Genomic DNA, 17,768 nt, shown 5'->3' with positions numbered 1-17,768 from the left:
AACATGATGTAATTTTTTTATAAATTTGATGTTGTTATTACGCCTTTCCGGGAAAAAATACTTATTTCTGGGAATCCTGGCTCGACACTATTTTTTAGATAAAAACAGTTTTTTTCGAACTGATATTAATAAATAACTGAACTGATTTAATAATACTTTTGGAATGAAAACTTCAATACCTGTTTCAGCATCCCATGATCAGTCTGCTAAGTCCTAACTCCTAACCAAACTTGGAAATAATAAGTGTCCAACGCGGGAATGGAAACCACGACCTCCGAATCAAAAGCCACGCTCTAAACCACTGGACCACGGAGGCGTTTAAAATAATATTATTATATTATTTTTAACGCCTCTAACGTCTATGAGGACTCAACAAGTCAATATGATCTGATAAGTATCCAAAGATTTTTTTGTTACTTCTATTAAATAATTATATTAAATTAAACTTTTTGATATCATATTCTTGCACTTTCATCCACAAATTAAAACAAACATTTGCGTGGTTAAAACTTTAGTACCATGTGGATAATAACTTTAGTAACTAAATTACCTACTCCACAAAACTAACATTTAGGTAACAAAAAAGGCAATGAAATAAATATTGTTATAACTACCGTATAATTCCGGGTTGTCACGTCACGGTGTCACGCCGGTGTCTTTGTCGGTTTTTTTTTTTTTCCTCTTGTAATCTCACGGATAATCCGTTTTAACGCAACCAGATGTGAGTTCGAATATCGTATGTGTCTCTATTACATTTTTTTAGGCCAGCAAATAAGCTGTGCATCACCTGATGATGGGTAAAATTCTAGAGTCTTATGGATGATGAAATCAAGAATATATGCCGGTTTTTAGTACACAGAATGTAACAAAACCAAGTGATAATACCTAGTTTAGGTGTTTGTGGTTCGCTGTGAAAGTAGCAGCGCTAAATCATACATAAAGCTCTTGCCCATACAAATCACAAAAAATGCTTTTTCAGCACTGCCACTTTTAAAGTGAACTCTATATATGGAACACATACACACCATAAAGTATTACCGCTTAGTTTTGTTACACCTTGTATACGGAGAGGCCGATCGACCCGATAGGATTGATTGCAGGCCGATTTGACCGGACTCACGCATACAAACGATTCCGATTAGGTTGGCCGTTGGTCTGCTATCAGTCCGAACTCCGAACATATCGGACCGCTCTAGGTAAAGAGACGTTGTTGATCAACACTTCCTAAACAACTTTAATAAGTACTCTTGAAAATCATCATTTCACGCCGGTTTTTCGTAAAACCAAAGTACAAAATGGCTTGAAATGTCCAACAACATTCCCAACGATTGTTTGACAGTCTCTTTGTCCGGATCAATGGGGTGCCGATACATCCCACACCCACTGTTATGGTATCGACATCATTTTGCACCCTAAACTTCAAGCGATAAGGCTCAAAATCGATTGGCTAAGGTGAACGCACCGATTGTTGACTTTTTTGCGCAATGATATGTGCGTGAATATTTTGTCCCGGCGAGAATTAGGCCGTTTTGTCTCCCGGTTAATGGACGAAACGTGACCGTGGCGAGTGACGTTTGTGGACAATAACACCATCATTAGTATTTTTTTAATTCTGTCCATAGACTATATTCCAAAAGTTTTTTTTTTTAATTCTGTCTATAGACTATACAGATAAAATATAGTAGAAACGTGAGATCTGAATGCTTATCAATTCGTGCTGCATTGATGCTACCGAACTCTACATAATTCTTTGTCAATTGTAAATCTATTTCTTTTCTTTATAATGGTCTGGAACAGAGACTTCTTTTTAAAAAAAAACGAAATATAGAGTGAACATTTGTCTTTCCTCGTGGTCTAATTATTTTGTAGTAATGCGATATTTTATTTAAATCAGTTATTAGCCTTGAAGCCTGCTCAATACAAAATAATGAAAAATGAAAAATTTCCTCTTTACCATACAATATGGCTTTATTATTAGATAAGGCTTACATACGCACTCAGAAATCCATACTGCTACTACTAATATTATAAATGTGAAAGTGTGTCTGTCTGTCTGTTACCTCTTCACGCTTAAGCCGCTGAACCGATTTTGATGCGTGATGGAGACAGTTTAAGAGTCACTGCAAAAGTTTGCAGTTCACTGAAAAATATTTACATACCAAAAATATAAACGATTACAATATTTACGTACTAAATTGTAATCGTTCATATTTTTTGGTATGTAAATATTTTGCAATTAATATTTGTACAGGAACCTAGGTCATTACTGTCTTAAGCTGAATGATAGCTCAAATATGATCAATATTCTCGTATGGGAAATGATCTTGGTATTACGTATGAGAATTTCGATGGCACCCGGTACATATCAATTAGGATACTTTAAATCTATAGGAACTTCTGCGCATCTCCGTGTTCTTGTGCAAGATTTGACATAGTTCATACGTGCTCTCACTCAAAATCTTCAAAGGTAATATTATTATTATTATTAATATTCATAAAATTTGATAAAATACAGAACAAGTACAATGTACATGTCATAGTTTATAATATAAGTATTATATTAGGTATTGTCGTACCTATAAATATTATGCCATAGTTTCCTATGGCATAAGTATAGTGGCATAATATAGCATAATAGACATAAACTGTCTTGATACTATTATCATGAATGGTAAAAGCAGCTATCTGCTGTCAGAGCCGGAAGTGATACTTTCCCTCGAGGACAGGGACCGGAAGTGTTAGTTACAGGTTGACTTATGCGAGGATAAAAATAGGGCATTTTTCCAATCATTTCCCCTAATCTTCCTTTCTTTTTTAAATAAAAATCCTTAAAGACACGACTACATTTATACAATTCCGCTGCAAACTGCATGACAGTTTTTGAATTAGTAGTTGATGCCCGTGTATCTGTGGCACAGAAATTAGAATATCGCGCGGGAACCATACATTTTTCGGGGATAAAAAGAATCTATCCTATGTCCCGTGCCTTCCCCGTGACTCAAATTATCTCCATGCCCAATTTCATCAAAATATGTTCAGCGGTTTAATCATGAAGAGTTAATAAACAGATAGAAAGACAGACAGACACACTTTCGCATTTATAATATTAGAATGAATCATATTGTAGTCTACGTGTAGAGGTCGTGGAATAGTTTTGTTGGCGCTGAGTATAGTTATAATTGGCAGGAAAATTAAATTAATTAAGCTAAAATTTATAGATAAAATTATAGCTTATGTCACTCTCGATTGACACAATTACTATTTAAAATCGGACCAGCAGTTTAGCTGCTATTAATTAGTAATTACTTTACTGAAATTAAATGAACATTTTGATTTAAGCCCCATACATTATCTATCAAACTCTTCATTAAGTTTGGGTAATTATTATTAAATGTCTCTGGATGCATCCGATAGACTGCTAAAATCATTTCCTTTTGGCTTCGCCTGGTAAAAACACATTTTACCGCTATATATTATGCTAGAGATAGAACCAAAAAATAACTTAAAAAAACACGCTTATTTTTTTTTCAAAAATTTCAACGATTAATTGCATTGTCATTGGCTCTTAATGAAATGAAACGAATGGAATATTTTTTTTAGTTAAGTAACAATAACTCGCTAGTTAGTAGAGGTTTAAAAATTATGTTAGTAACATCATAATCTTTAGGTATAATATGTAATGTATAATGTATGTAATAGCTACATTGTGCATCATCTCCAGCTCCATGCCGTTAGATATGGCGCAGCAGCAACATAAGGACAGTCAAGTCGACTGGCTATCATAGCAAGTATGCTGTTGGTCCCCCGGCCTTAATACGTATGCGAAGTTTCAAATTAATTAGACTACTGGAGATAGGTAAAATCGTGCTCAAAGATTCCGTTACATACATACTGCCTAAGCCTTATAAAAGCGTGTTAAAAAGTAGATAGAACTAAAACATAAGAATCTTCTTTTTTTGGTGCATTTAACTTTTAGTGTGCTCTAGTAATAGAATCAAAAAAGTATGTAGATACAAGTAATACATAACATTTATCTTCCTTTTGGAAATTCATTAGCGCTGTATGTGCTAGAGATAGAACCACAAAAAGTAGATAGAACTAGCACATAAGGCAATTCGGCGCAGGCGTACGAAATGGGTCGGGTACGGGTATGGGTACGTGGGTACGGGAGGGTAAATAAGCGCGCACACAAATTGTTATCTTGTGAAACGAGGCGAGTGATTCGCGCAACGACGCGTGCGAGCCGCAACTGCGGTATAAAGCTCTTCACTAGGGATGGGACATTGTCGATAGTTTTAACTAATTATTTGGCTTTTTATTTAGATTATCCATACTAAAATTATAAGTGTAGAAGTGTGTGTGTTTTACCTAACTGTTCTCGCGAAAACCGCTAAACCAATTTTGGTGTTTGGTATGAAGATACCGTGTCCCGGAAAAGGACATAGGATACTTTTTACCGCTAAAAGATAAAGTAATTTTGGTGAAACGCAGTACGGGCGTCATCTAGTTTTCTACACTTTCTATCTAATCTAGATATTAATAATGATATAAGTAGGTATATACATAATTATAATATTTATAATGTCTTAAATCCTACCTAGGACAAAAAATCCACACTGCTTTTAAAATTTTTATGAAAAGTTGCTTGATCTGTCTTATAATCAATTTTTCTGTGTAAGTGTATATTTTCACTAGTACCTAAATATCACAAATTTTACAATTATTTATGAAATTTTTAAATATAAAGCCATTTGAAGGTCCTCTTAGAATAATTAAGTGAATAGAGAGATCGGTTTAGATAATATGATAAAATGTATATTTACCCTAAAATGTAACAAAGTGCTGGCCACATTGATTTCATTATGGAAATTCACACTCTATTTAAATTTGAGCACTAAAAATAATCTTTATACAATGCAACTATAAAAACTTGGAAAGAAAAAAAATACAACTGCAATATCTCGAAAATTACGAACAAAAATTAAAACAATCGACACGAAGTTGGCGCGTTACTAGAATTTATGAAATGTAATTTTCCCGGTCGCGAACATTTGTAGCTTTCTGCTTTTCCGAGTATCCGGGAATTGCGATCTCCGGCAAACGAGATCTGCACTACGCTTAAATTACAAACACATTTTTTATAATAATCTGCACTGCGGCTGCTAGTTTTATTGTTTGTTTACGGAGACATTTTGCGGTGGGTTTGCTTTGTCTTTGTTTTTACTCGAATGCACCAGAAGAGGGGTTATGTTTTTGGTTATATATATGTTTTATTTATATCCCATTTTTGTTTTGTAGCAAATATTGTTTGACACGCTCTAAGATTCTATAGATTCGCATTTCACATTGATTTGGAGCTTCAGAAGTGGCACAAGATTAGTCCAAGTGGCTTTTGATAAAGTTAGGCAAAATTCTATCATATTATATCATATACCGTTATTTTTCCTAGCCTATGCTGACCCACTGCTCGGCAAAGACCTCCCCTAAGGTCTTCCATTGTGCTCGCTCCTCTGCCACCGCTACCTACACGATACCATATTATATTATTTGAGTCATTAAGCCTCAATTTTAGGCTATTATTACAAAATTAAGAACATTAAATAATTTGAGAACGTCACTAAAAAACAAGAAGAAAATTCCTAAAAAGGAACGAAAAATAAGTCTCAACTGCGTCTCAACAATTTTCTTACACTTTTCCAAATAATATCTTCCTGTTGCCCCTATTTCGAATAACTTTGTACGACAGCAGTCAGCAACAAAGTGCAAGTCGTGTTGCAGCCATCCTCGACTGAGCACATCGATGACTGATGACTCGCCGACTGCCGACACCACGCACGCAGCTATTGTGCTAGGGCTGCCGATTGGGGTTTTCGCGACATTGAAAATTTTAATAAGTTTAAAAATAATCAAGTTATTAATAATCTCTGCACGCTTACATTATATTATCTAAATGCGAATGTTTGAGTGTTTGTTTGGAATTGCTTCACACGCAATAATCAAAATACTAAAAGGATATTGATGAGGAATTAATTAATATAGAACAGGGGTCGCCAATTAGTTTCGCTCGGGGTCCATTTTAAGAAATAAAATGACCTTCGCGGTCCACCATTAAAAAGATATTACTTATGCAAAGTTTTCAAATCAATAATAAAAGTGTCAATTTTTGTAGCTAATTATCTCTCTGATGTTAGGAGTGAAATTGGTGTAAGCTATTGGAATTTAATCCTGGAGATGTTCATCGAGACCGAAATTTATTTTAAACAAAGTTATAATCTTTGAAAATGCTTGGTCCGCACACAATGGGTCGGCGGTCCGGGTGCGGACCGCGGTCTGCCATTTGGTGACCCCTGATCTAGAAGATGTTCAAATAGAAAAGTTCTGTTTTATGGAAAATATCATGTGTTTCAATACCAATAACTACTAAATATTAACTAATACGAAATCATGCAAACTTTCAAGTCTAGCCCACTCGCTTTAACACCTCTTCACTTACGAAAAACATAAGCTTTGTCCACACTGTGCCTTTTTTTTTATTCCTCAAGGGCATGCGTTATAGCGCAGTCTACATCTCACGTGAGGCATGCCCGCGACGCTATGGCACTTTTCTTTCCAACGCGGGTGGATTTTGACGCATTCAATTAACGAATATGCCAAAAAAAGAATTGAATAAAAAGATGATGACGAAAATTGAAGATGAAATTGCATAGTGTGGACATAGCTATTCGCCCTTACAAGAAAATGTGGAAAATATAAAAAAATCACACCCCTACGCAAGACAAGGGTAAGATAATTATCTTTTTTACCAGAAGTCGGCTCTAATATCTCGATAACTGGGACTCGCCCGCGCGGAAGAGGGGTCGTTATTTGATTAATACGCTACTTATTGTACAAACTACGCTACTTGTCGTACAACAGATGCTTTTTATATTTTTTATTTAATTTAGATTCCATTTTACGCCGATTAGCGAGAATTTATTGGTGATTTTTATGACTTTAAGGTTAGACATTTTTCTTGATTTACGTTTTTAATTTGGGTTAAGATATAAATTAATTTTGTTATTTTAGACAGAGGTAGACTTTAATTAACTCATTCATTACTTCGGTAGTGTTGTTTAATTGACTTTAATTAAAAATATAGTAACTTATCACAGACATAGGTAAGTATTGTGTTAATTCCTAATCATTGATTAAGTACAGAATATATAGCTTTGTCCACACTGTGCCTTTTTCTGTTCGTCAAGGGCATGCGTTATAGCGCAGTCAACAGCGCACGTGAGGCATGCCCGCGACGCACCGTATCCAAAACTTCAGAATTGGCAATATTGACGTTGCGTTCCTTGACGCATTCAATTATTGAATGCGCCAATATGAAAGTTGATGACGAAAATTGAAGATGAAAGTGCACAGTGTGGACATAGCTTATCACTTTTTAAACATAACCAAAATCGCTTCTTCCAAAATTATTATTGACGACTATGATGGTACAGACTACAGATACACCTCGTCAAATTCTTCGTACTTACTAACACTCCCTTGAAGTTGTGGGTTAAAACATCGTTAAAGCTACTAAATTACAATTACTTACCACAAAATACACGTTTGAACATTAGATACAGACATCAATTAAGTATAATTTGGTATCATTACAGGGAACCCTCTTTTCAAACATACCTGTCCATACAGTTTACGGACGATACATCAAAACTAAATACCAATTTATAAAGCCCTCTATCACTTATGTACACATCTTTATACACTTTTATAACTCTATAGCCTTAAAATATGGGAATATCATACCTTTCTCTATAGGAATATAGCCTGTTTTCGAATGAATCGGATATTTGTGTTTTCAAATAAATTGTAGGCTTCGTTTCCTGCAATACTTGGTGAAACGGGCGTATATTTTTAAAACCACTAAATAAGCCATCAGATGCGAGACCTAATAAAAATACAATTTTCATAGTTTTTCATTCGCACTAAAATAATATTTTTACGTACCCTCGAGTTGTTAATTAAACTACAAGCTTTTCAAAAACATACTTAGAAAAAAATATTTTTAATTGTTAAAATTAACTTTCAATCAATTACGCATCTTGTAAGGAAGACAACTTTATAATTAAACAATGACATACATAAACATTTTCAATTAATAACATCATCATAAATTATTATAAAAAGATCTCTACAATCTCTACATTGGCGCCTTTCATGAATCAAATATTCCATAGGAACATTATTCATAACAGTCCTAATTCAACTTTAAACAAGCGAAAGTAACCCCAATTTACAAAAAAGGGCAATAAATTATCTGAGCGTATGAAAATTAAATGATAAAGGGTGGTCAATGATAAATGTTCAAGCTGTGACGACTGATGACGTGTACTAATGGCGCCATCTATTGTCCGACCGCAGTGTCCACTTAGTATCTGTTGTGCGCAGGTGCCGCTAGATGACGGTATCTGTCATCATTAAAACTTTCATTATTTTAATTAATTCTTTATGGCTCGTTTAAGAATATTAAGGAGAGTTATCTTTATTAAATTTTAAAGAGGATCTTATTGGTTTCGAAGATTTAAGATAATTAAAACATGTTACTTATAAGTATTAAGTATCGTAATTGTAGAGTTGTTATTTCCAATTTTGTGCTTATACTGATAGTTCTGATACTACAAATTGTATAATTTCAATTCTTATTTTTGAAGTTTATTTGCTGAAATCTAAAATTTTTCAAAACTCGTTTATAAACTTCCTGCGCATATTGCTGCGCAGACGGGTAGAAGTGTTAGTAAGCCAGCTACCTGATTAAACTTTCAAGAAGTTCCGAACTCGGTGCATAGATGGCGCTTTTACAAATCCAACTCAACATTTTCTTTTATTGCAGGTGCTTGGGAAAAAAGGTGTCCGTTGCTGGCTGGACGGCACCACAGACAAGACCAACTGGCTCAAAATTGTCCGGTCTACCAACTTCCCCCAAGATGTCAACGTGCAGCACTTACTACTTGGTGGACAAGTATGAATATATTATCTTCTTTCAACCACTGAGAATCTTGTGAAGTTGTATTAGTGCAATTTAAGCGAATATTATAATATTTATACGTGGGAGAGCCATGCTTCGGCACGAATGGGCCGGCTCGACCGGATAAATACCACGTTCTCACAGAAAACCGGCGTGAAACAGCACTTGCGCTGTGTTTCGCCGAGTGAGTGAGTTTACCGGAGGCCCAATCCCCTAACCCCTACCCTATTCCCTTCCCTACCCTCAACTATTCCCTTCCCTTCCCTTCCCTACCCTCCCCTATTACCCTATTCCCTCTTAAAAGGCCGGCAACGCACTTGCAGCTCTTCTGATGCTGCGAGTGTCCATGGGCGACGGAAGTTGCTTTCCATCAGGTGACCCGTTTGCTCGTTTGCCCCCTTATTTTATAAAAAAAAAAAAATATTATATTTGCGACTTGGCATTAGTTCAAAGGTTTTGAGAAAAGTATTGCTCTACTAAAAACTATGGTCCAAAATTTATCTTGCAAATATTATCAAGGACTAAAATATCGTGAAAAGTGGTAGGTACTTATCATGTTTTCTGAAAATCGTTATTACTTTTTTCCTTTTTCCGCTGATAAAAAAAGCTCTATTTAAATGAAATACACAACTACTGAAGTACCTACTTGAGAAATGAAAAAATTCCAAAACGAGACCTCTTTTTACAAAAGTATTCGTAAGTTTAAATAAAAAATCGGCCAAGTGCGAATTGAACTCGCGCACGAATGGTTCCGTACCACAATTATAGAGCCAAAAAAAAAGACTGAAAATTGTGTTTTTTGTATGGGAGCCCCCCTTAATTATTTCATTTAAGTATGTAAATTTTATTATAAGTTATTAAAGTGCGAATAAACGAGAGTATTTCGTGAATAGTTCAAGTGCCTATGTATTGCCGTTATTGATTACGAGCAAAAAATAGCTAAAAAATCACGTTTGTTGTATGGGAGCCCCCCTTAAATTTTTAATTTATTTTGTTTTTAGTATTTGTTGTTATAGCGGCAACAGATATACACAATCTGTGAAAATTCCAGAAGTCTAGATATAGCGGCTCTTGAGTTACAGCCTGGAGCCACACAGACAGACATTGAAGTCTTAGTAATAGGGTCCCGTTTTTACCCTTTACCTTTACGGAACCCCAAAAAAGTAACATAATCTTGTATTATTTAAGGCGCTGTGGTTGTTGCAACTACGTAAAATGTGTTTTTTAAAACACGTTTTTAGTAAAGGAAATGTCATTATTTAAGTATAAAATAAGTACCGTTTTAAAATTGAGAAAATTTCCTATACGCAAAGGTATATCAGTACTTACACAATTTGAAAAATTCTGCTCTATAGAAAAAATCTCAAAGATGACTGTTATAACGCTGTTTTTCATAATTAAATCATTTTATGGCTAAATTACACACTTTCTAGACAAAACAAAAAATGTAGTATATGTGTCGTAACCTAACGTAAACGATTTGATATAATTATTTGATTTGTGTAATACTAAAAACAAAAGGTTTTTACTCCTATTTTCTATTATCAAGGCACGCGGCGCGCGCGTAACAGCCACTGTACAAGGCGCGCTGATATGAATGTTATGTTAATGTCCTTAACGTCGATATTAGTACTGACAGACATCGACCTGCTAATTTTAGGGACTACTGGGCCTTAATGTAATATTTTAAATCGAAATAAAACACATTAAACAATCCAGTTTTATGATAAATCGCGTGACTAACGGACAGTGCGAAAACTCGGAATCACTTACCCTCTCGTCGCCCCCATTTGAATGTGGAACGTTGGGTACTTCCGGTGACAGAAAATCGCTGCTGAACAACTGGCGCACTTCCGGTTTGGGGGACAGATTGCCCTAGCCCCAGGTTAACAGCTATTTGATATTTTGACCTTTGTTATTACTATTATACCGAACATTGTTATGTGGGTGATAAAATTTACTATTGGAACAACTAGACTAGAAAGTTTTAGTCCCAAATTAAACTTCGGGAATTGTTCCGAAATATCATTGGAAGGAAAAAGCGAACAATTTCACAATTTATCTTGTAAATACTCATACGCATAGCAAGAAAAGGAAAACCTATTAATAGGTTTTCAACCTAAAAACCTAACCCAACCTAAATAATCTAGAATCCAAGAAATCTATCCTACTTATATTTAAAAAGAGAAACGGTTTATTTGTTTCTATGGATCGAAGGCTTCACATGTAGGTATTTACTTGACTGACCCTGTTTTAGTCAACACCGAGTAAGGACATAATTCTTACTAATAAGTATTATAAATGCGAAAGTGTGTCTGTCTGTCTGTTACTTCTTTACGCTTTAACCGCCGCGGCCGCGGTAAAAGGTACTGGGGGGAGAGCCAATATTTTTCTGCATCGCTTCTTTATAAAATTGCCAGCCAAAATGTATGGAATTGACATAAGACAAGTCGAACGTCAACGTCAAATTAACGAATGCTTATGTCAATTCCATACATTTTGATCGGCCATTCTAAATCGAAGCGATAACGAAAGTCTTGGCTAAATGGCTCGGTCTGGTAAGATGATATAGGATTTGCGCAAAGTTACACGAACATTTCGTACTTCCAGATCTGGTACCAGGTGAGCCGCGACGTGCCGTCAGGACAAGAGCTGCTGCTGGGACCGCGGACGCCGCTGCCGCTGCAGGACGTCTTCGCTGCTGGTGGTAAGTTGACAGTCTGGTACTCTTGCTGATGATATAGCCTATGTGCCTTGACCTAGCCTTAATTGATTATGTGTGGTCTAGCAGCTGAGGTAGGTAAGATTGTTTTTTGTAGTAATAACAAAAATTTAGTTATATTTTGAATAACGTCGTGGGCACTATAAATATAATATATTATTGTAGCAAGCTGATATAATTAAGGGCGCGTATTATATCAAATTGCTTTACATGATCGTCTGTAATATCAATATTAATGAAAAACTGAATGTTAAATTAAGATGCAGCAAACTTCAGGACTAACACTAGTGACTATGTTACTCAAAAACACGATAGCAAACAATTTTCTCGATAGAAAAAAATTGCGAAGTTGTTTCCAAATCACTTATAATTGACACGTTAAACTGCTAGTATTCGAGTAATACATTAAAATAAAGCTTGAAACTTTTTAGTATAATTACATTTATAGATAAGAAGCCAGAAGACAGGGATTATGTTATATATTTTTTTAATAACTTAATAGATATCCTTTAAAAAAAGAATACCTATAACTCACCGCTAACTTGGCGATGCCACAGATATATTGACAATACAACATATTATGTATTTGTTCATTATTCATTGGTGATTTGTAAAATCAAATAGATACATAAAATAATTTTCATCATAATTTATTTCGAGTATGTTTAGCGTAATTTTTGTCTGCGGTTGCCTCCATTAACTTCTTGATTCGTGTCACCCCAACTTTTAATAATCACGGTGACCAATCCACGCGTAATGATATGCGAAGTCGGTTGAATCACAGCACGCGCGGTCACGCTTGGCCGAGGGCAGGTAATTGGAGTCACCTGCCCTCCGCCCTGCGACCTACGCCCTGTCATGCAGGGTGTCACATAAAAGTTTCCAAGTTGTCCTTGCGGGTGTATCTCACGCTTAAAGTGCTAAATTGGGTGGAATGTATATAGGTAAACTTCAGACAGAGTCACAAGAAAGCATATTATATAATTATAGGATAGCTTTTTATCAGAGCAAAGCATCTCTAGTTGTTTTTTTTCTCAATTATGAGTTTAGGATTTCATGCAGCTCTTACTAAGCAACAGGCGTGTCTGCAGTAATTTTTCAATGGTACAATATCAAGACAGTTGACTACTTTTAATTCTCTAATTTTTTGGCATAATATCATAAAAAATACATAATATGCTTAGTCCCCATTTTAATTTAAAGATAGAAAAAATAATAGCGGTAAATAATATCCAACCCTGTCGCCGGTCACGACTAAATCCGTGACGTACTCCATCGCACGGGGTGCGAGCGACCGTCAGCCACGCGCATGCGATGTTTAATTTAGATAAATCGCGACGTACGCGACTGAAAAATCACGCATATGCCATATTAACGGTACAATGGAGTGTACTAGAAGCGACATAAGATTAAAAATTGTTTTGAGCTTTTTAAAAACAGTGCAGAGAAAACGATATCTGTTAATATTATGATGTTCTGTTTGCATATTGTTGTCAGAATTTTGTTTTAAATACAATTTTGTATTATTATTGAAACGAAGAGATTGCTACTCAATAATATTAATGTATTGATAACTTCTTATCTCTAGACAATTCACGTACATAATTTCTAAAAAGTTTGTTTCGCTTAATACAAAGTTAAGAAAGGGACAAAAAAGTTATTTGCAACTGATTCACAACTAATATATATATATATATATATAAAATAAAATGATTTTGCACCTATTATTAATTAATAAACTATAATATTCTGGACCCATTCCACATATGCAGTCATATCTAGTAGGCGGCGGTCTTTGTCTTCCGGCGCGCCTTCCGGTGCGGCGTCGCAGCCGGCGTGTGATTTATGCGATTCGAATTATCCATAATTATTGTTGTCTAATATAATTTACCTTCATTATATACGAATAAAAATGTTTTTTTATATAATAAATGTTGATAGACAATTGGCTAGTGTAAAAGAATTGGTGAATTTGAATGAAACAAAAATTATTCGATTCAGCTGTTAATACAACTATTAGTCACAGGATATTTGGCCTGATATTTTCTGTAGATGATCATTTTTATAAATGACCATTCAACCCTTAAATACCACAATGACTCGAATAATTAGAGCCAATTTCCAGAAGCTATTGTAACATTTGTCAAAATTCTCCGTTGTGCAAGAGATGATTGATGACAGTGATGAAACACGCGCCCGCCGAAGGGTTAACGCAACGCCTTAGATAATACAGAATCGGCATTGAACGTGATCGATCTAAGTTATTTCATGGTCAATTGTTAAATTTATATTGGAGTAGTTTCAATCTATTTTTGCTTTGCACAATTGTTATCGATCAAATACTTATAAATAATAACTTTTGACAACAAAACTGCAAGATTTCTCTAGCAATATGATTTTTATTAGCGTTAACGTTTTAGCAGTATTATTTTTTATTATTCCTACCATACCTAAATTACTTTTCTACGATTAGCTAGTAAATATTCTTATTAAAAATTGATTCATTTATATTCATCCAAAATTCAAATACAATACACAAAATGCAGACCCAAAAAAAAAAAATATATTCGCCATTTTAAACTATACTTAACCCGTCATATCACTGTGATATCTGTCATACGCACATAATAAGTTAACCCTTTATTAGTCGTAGTTTTTGACTGGGCGCGTGCGTCCTCGCGCGTAATGAATGAGTGTCCCGCGCATTTGTCAGCGCGCAATTGTCGCGCAGATTAAAATTGATGACTTTGCTTTGTCCCGCGCAGCATTGTGCAGGAGCTGTTATAAAGCCATCATTGAATTCAATCTGATAAGAGAGATTTTAGGCATATTTTTAATAATATTTTAAAAGGAATGTGTCCAGAAATATTTTTTTGTCTGAGAAGAAGTTTTCATGGTAATATTTCCTATAAAATAGATACAATTAATAATTTATGATTAAATCTAATACTAAACATGGGTTGTGGCATATCTGGCAAAAAAAACATGTTAATAAAACTTCAATAATACTTTTAAGTTCTCTAACACTATAATACTATGTAGCTAACTTAAAATGTATATATTCTTATTTGATTAAACATAGGATCATTAAGATAATAAAATATTTCTAATGTCATTATTATAACGAATGTCAGATGACAAACATTGCTCAACGCCGCCCGGCAATCGCCCCAACCCAACGGAATGATTAATCAAAAAATTAACCAACGACAATAGTCTCACCCCTAATAAACCCAGAATAATACCCGAGTCCCACATACGATATTTATTTTACAATCAAATAAATATTACCGACAATAAAATAGAAATATTTCAATTTGACCCCACGCGCGCGCCGAAGGGTTATGTCGGGTTTTATGGATTATCGCGTATCTTGATGTGACGCGAAATTTAACAATTTCATTGTAACTATCTAATTTAGATGATCCCGTGATGCTTTGTTGCATTTCTAAGCTGATTAAATTTACTGAAATCGAAATTGAGAGACAAAAAACTCTTTCAAACCAAAAACTTTTTTAGTGTGTTTGTAATTTCGATTTGGAAGCAAAATCTATGTTTCAATAGGAAATAAAAAAATAAATACAAATAGCAAACCTGATATTAAATAAGAAAAGCGAAGAATTTGCCCCAGATCCAGCTAACTTCTTCAAATTTCTCACGCGTGCTTTTCATAACGTAAACGTTCACTAACAAAGAAGTTTTCAAATTCTTCCAAAAGGGTTAAATCACATCTTTCACAACGCTTAGGAAATCTAGTTGACTATTATATTTCAATCATTAATATTATTATTATTATTTATAACATTATTATGCGCTAAGGGCTCATAGTCCTAAGCATCTAACGGTCATCGCCTGACGCCCGGAGCACACTCGGAGGATATCGCGATGCACAGATACTGTAACACGCATTACGGTCGATTGTATTTGATTATACAGTATAACCTAACTACTCGAAAATTATCAGTATAGTACTTAGAGGTTATCAGTACAGCGTAGAAGTTTAGCAGATGTGGAAATTACTGTACTTAGCTAATATGGTAGGTTTAATGTTTTGCTTATAAAGTTATCCATACTAATATTATAAATGCGAAAGTGTGTCTGTCTGTCTATCTGTCTGTCCGTCTGTCTGTCTGTCTGTTACCTCTTCACGCACAAACCGCTAAATTTATTATCGCACTAAAGAAAGTGTGACTAAACTAACTTGGGATCTAAATCTTCGAAGTGAGGCGGAGTCACTCGACCCTCAGAGGAGGCCAAGGCGAAGACAGAGGGCCAGACATCACATGGCCCTGACATCCCGACTTAGCGGGGAAGCTCGGGGTAACGGCGTGGGGACGCCGCCACCCAACAACATCGAGCTCCCGAGCTGGCTGCGATGCGCTAAGTGTTCCGCGCATCGTACAGTCATAGTACAGTGCAGTGTGGGCCTAAGTCCTAACAGCCATGCACTAGTGCCCTTAGGTGCATTCACTGGCAGGGTCGGGGTTGTGTATCCCGCGTATCCCGTGGCTCTGTCTAAAGCGGAAAGTAGGAACACTCGATGGGGTTTTAGTGGGTATACCCGGGCGCGGCCTTCACCGCCCTGAGGAGTCCCACATACCCCGGTAGTCATCCCCAAACCACCGCGGGGGATGCGTAATTGCATTTCCCCAACGATAAAAAAAGGATCTAAGTCTTCGGAGACACAAAGTATTCCTATACATTAATATAAATCAGTTCCTCGGTTTAAACGTGATTTTTTTTAGTTTCTAAAAGTTTTGAGTACTGCCTTCAACGCAAACTGTGCCGTTTTCCCTTTTATTCCTTCCATTTTTACATTTTTAATTTAAAATAACAATATAATACAAGTCAAAGTGTCCACTTGCGAGAAGTAACAGGTGAGCAGTTCGGGGGTCGGGGGTTCGTTAAAAGATCGGTAAGTCACCGTCACGGTGGCCGGCCGCGCCATTTGGTGGCCGTGGGAAAAGATAACGTACTTGTATTATACTGTATCCTTGTTTATAAATGCAAATCAAATAATCATCATCATCACCATATGGCGACCAGGCAGGCAAAGAACTTTTGAAAGCCTACACACGGTAACATACTTGTGTTTTGCCAATATTTCTTTTTAAGTTAGCTAGTATTAATAGTAAAAAGTTGCATTCATTCAGAAAATTTTCTTGCAATTAAGTGCTCAACTGCTCAACCACGGCCGGATTTTTTTTTATGAGTATAGGTCACTTTAATTTTGCCGCCCCTATGGCGCCTACCACACGTGCATGCTTGACCACAGTTTTGCTTGCGCATGCCAGCTTGTATACTGATTGTGCGTGTAGTTGGTAAAAGGGTAGTATGCGCAAGCTCCAAAGTTTGGTTTGACGGTTTTTAAACTTGCTTGCTTCTGGCATGCAAGCCTTCGTGTACAAACTTTTCTGCGCGTGTGGTTACACGTTCAGTGTTCAAGCCAAGTGGTTTATACGCCGTCGATCCCGGCAAGAATGTGGCTTGCGCATGCATAACTGTGCCGTGTGCTAGAAAAGTCAGTCTTCCGTCTTTTCATGCGAGAAGCATGCGCCAGCAAAACTGTGGTCAAGCATGCACGTGTGGTAGGCACCTAAGTACGAACTCTGCCGCCATCCTAGGACGCTGCCCCTCCTAAGACGCCATAGGACGTTGCCGCCCATAGGCCATGGCCTATACTGCCTATTCATAAATCCAGAGCTGTACAACACAAAGCCCCGTCACCCAACCGATGTAGCTTTTCTTCAACTTCTTATTAAGTAAAGACTTCAACAGTCTTTAGGCGCAACTAATACTTGTCACAATATTATCTTGAGACTGCAAAAATATAACTTTATACAATAATAAGCCACATACTTTAAAGATATAACACGTGACGTAATTTTTATTATACCCTAATGAAATACCAAGCTGCTAATACTGACAGTTACTCTTTTCTACATCTTGATGTATTATTATGTTTTTTTAATTGATATCTGTATATGTCCTAATGGTTTAATTATGCTGTTACATATAATTTATTGCCTT

At 35.8% G+C, this 17,768-nt stretch overlaps 1 protein-coding gene across 5 annotated transcripts in view; it reads left to right on the top strand.

The window, feature by feature from the left end:
• LOC121735365 (histone-lysine N-methyltransferase PRDM16-like) overlaps positions 1–17,768 on the top strand; it is a 136,840-nt gene that overhangs the window by 102,687 nt on the left and 16,385 nt on the right. For all 5 annotated transcript variants that reach the window (XM_042126172.1, XM_042126173.1, XM_042126171.1 and 2 more), the window contains 2 exons: positions 8,882–9,010; positions 11,627–11,723. In XM_042126172.1, coding sequence (XP_041982106.1) covers positions 8,882–9,010; positions 11,627–11,723 — 226 coding nt within the window. The remainder of the gene's footprint in view (positions 1–8,881; positions 9,011–11,626; positions 11,724–17,768) is intronic.

This window comes from Aricia agestis, chromosome 17 (assembly GCF_905147365.1).
Source record: "Aricia agestis chromosome 17, ilAriAges1.1, whole genome shotgun sequence".
In the NCBI taxonomy this organism is placed as follows: domain Eukaryota; kingdom Metazoa; phylum Arthropoda; class Insecta; order Lepidoptera; family Lycaenidae; genus Aricia; species Aricia agestis.
The sequence above is the reverse complement of the archived record's forward strand: the minus strand, read 5'-3'. Positions and strand labels throughout refer to the sequence as shown.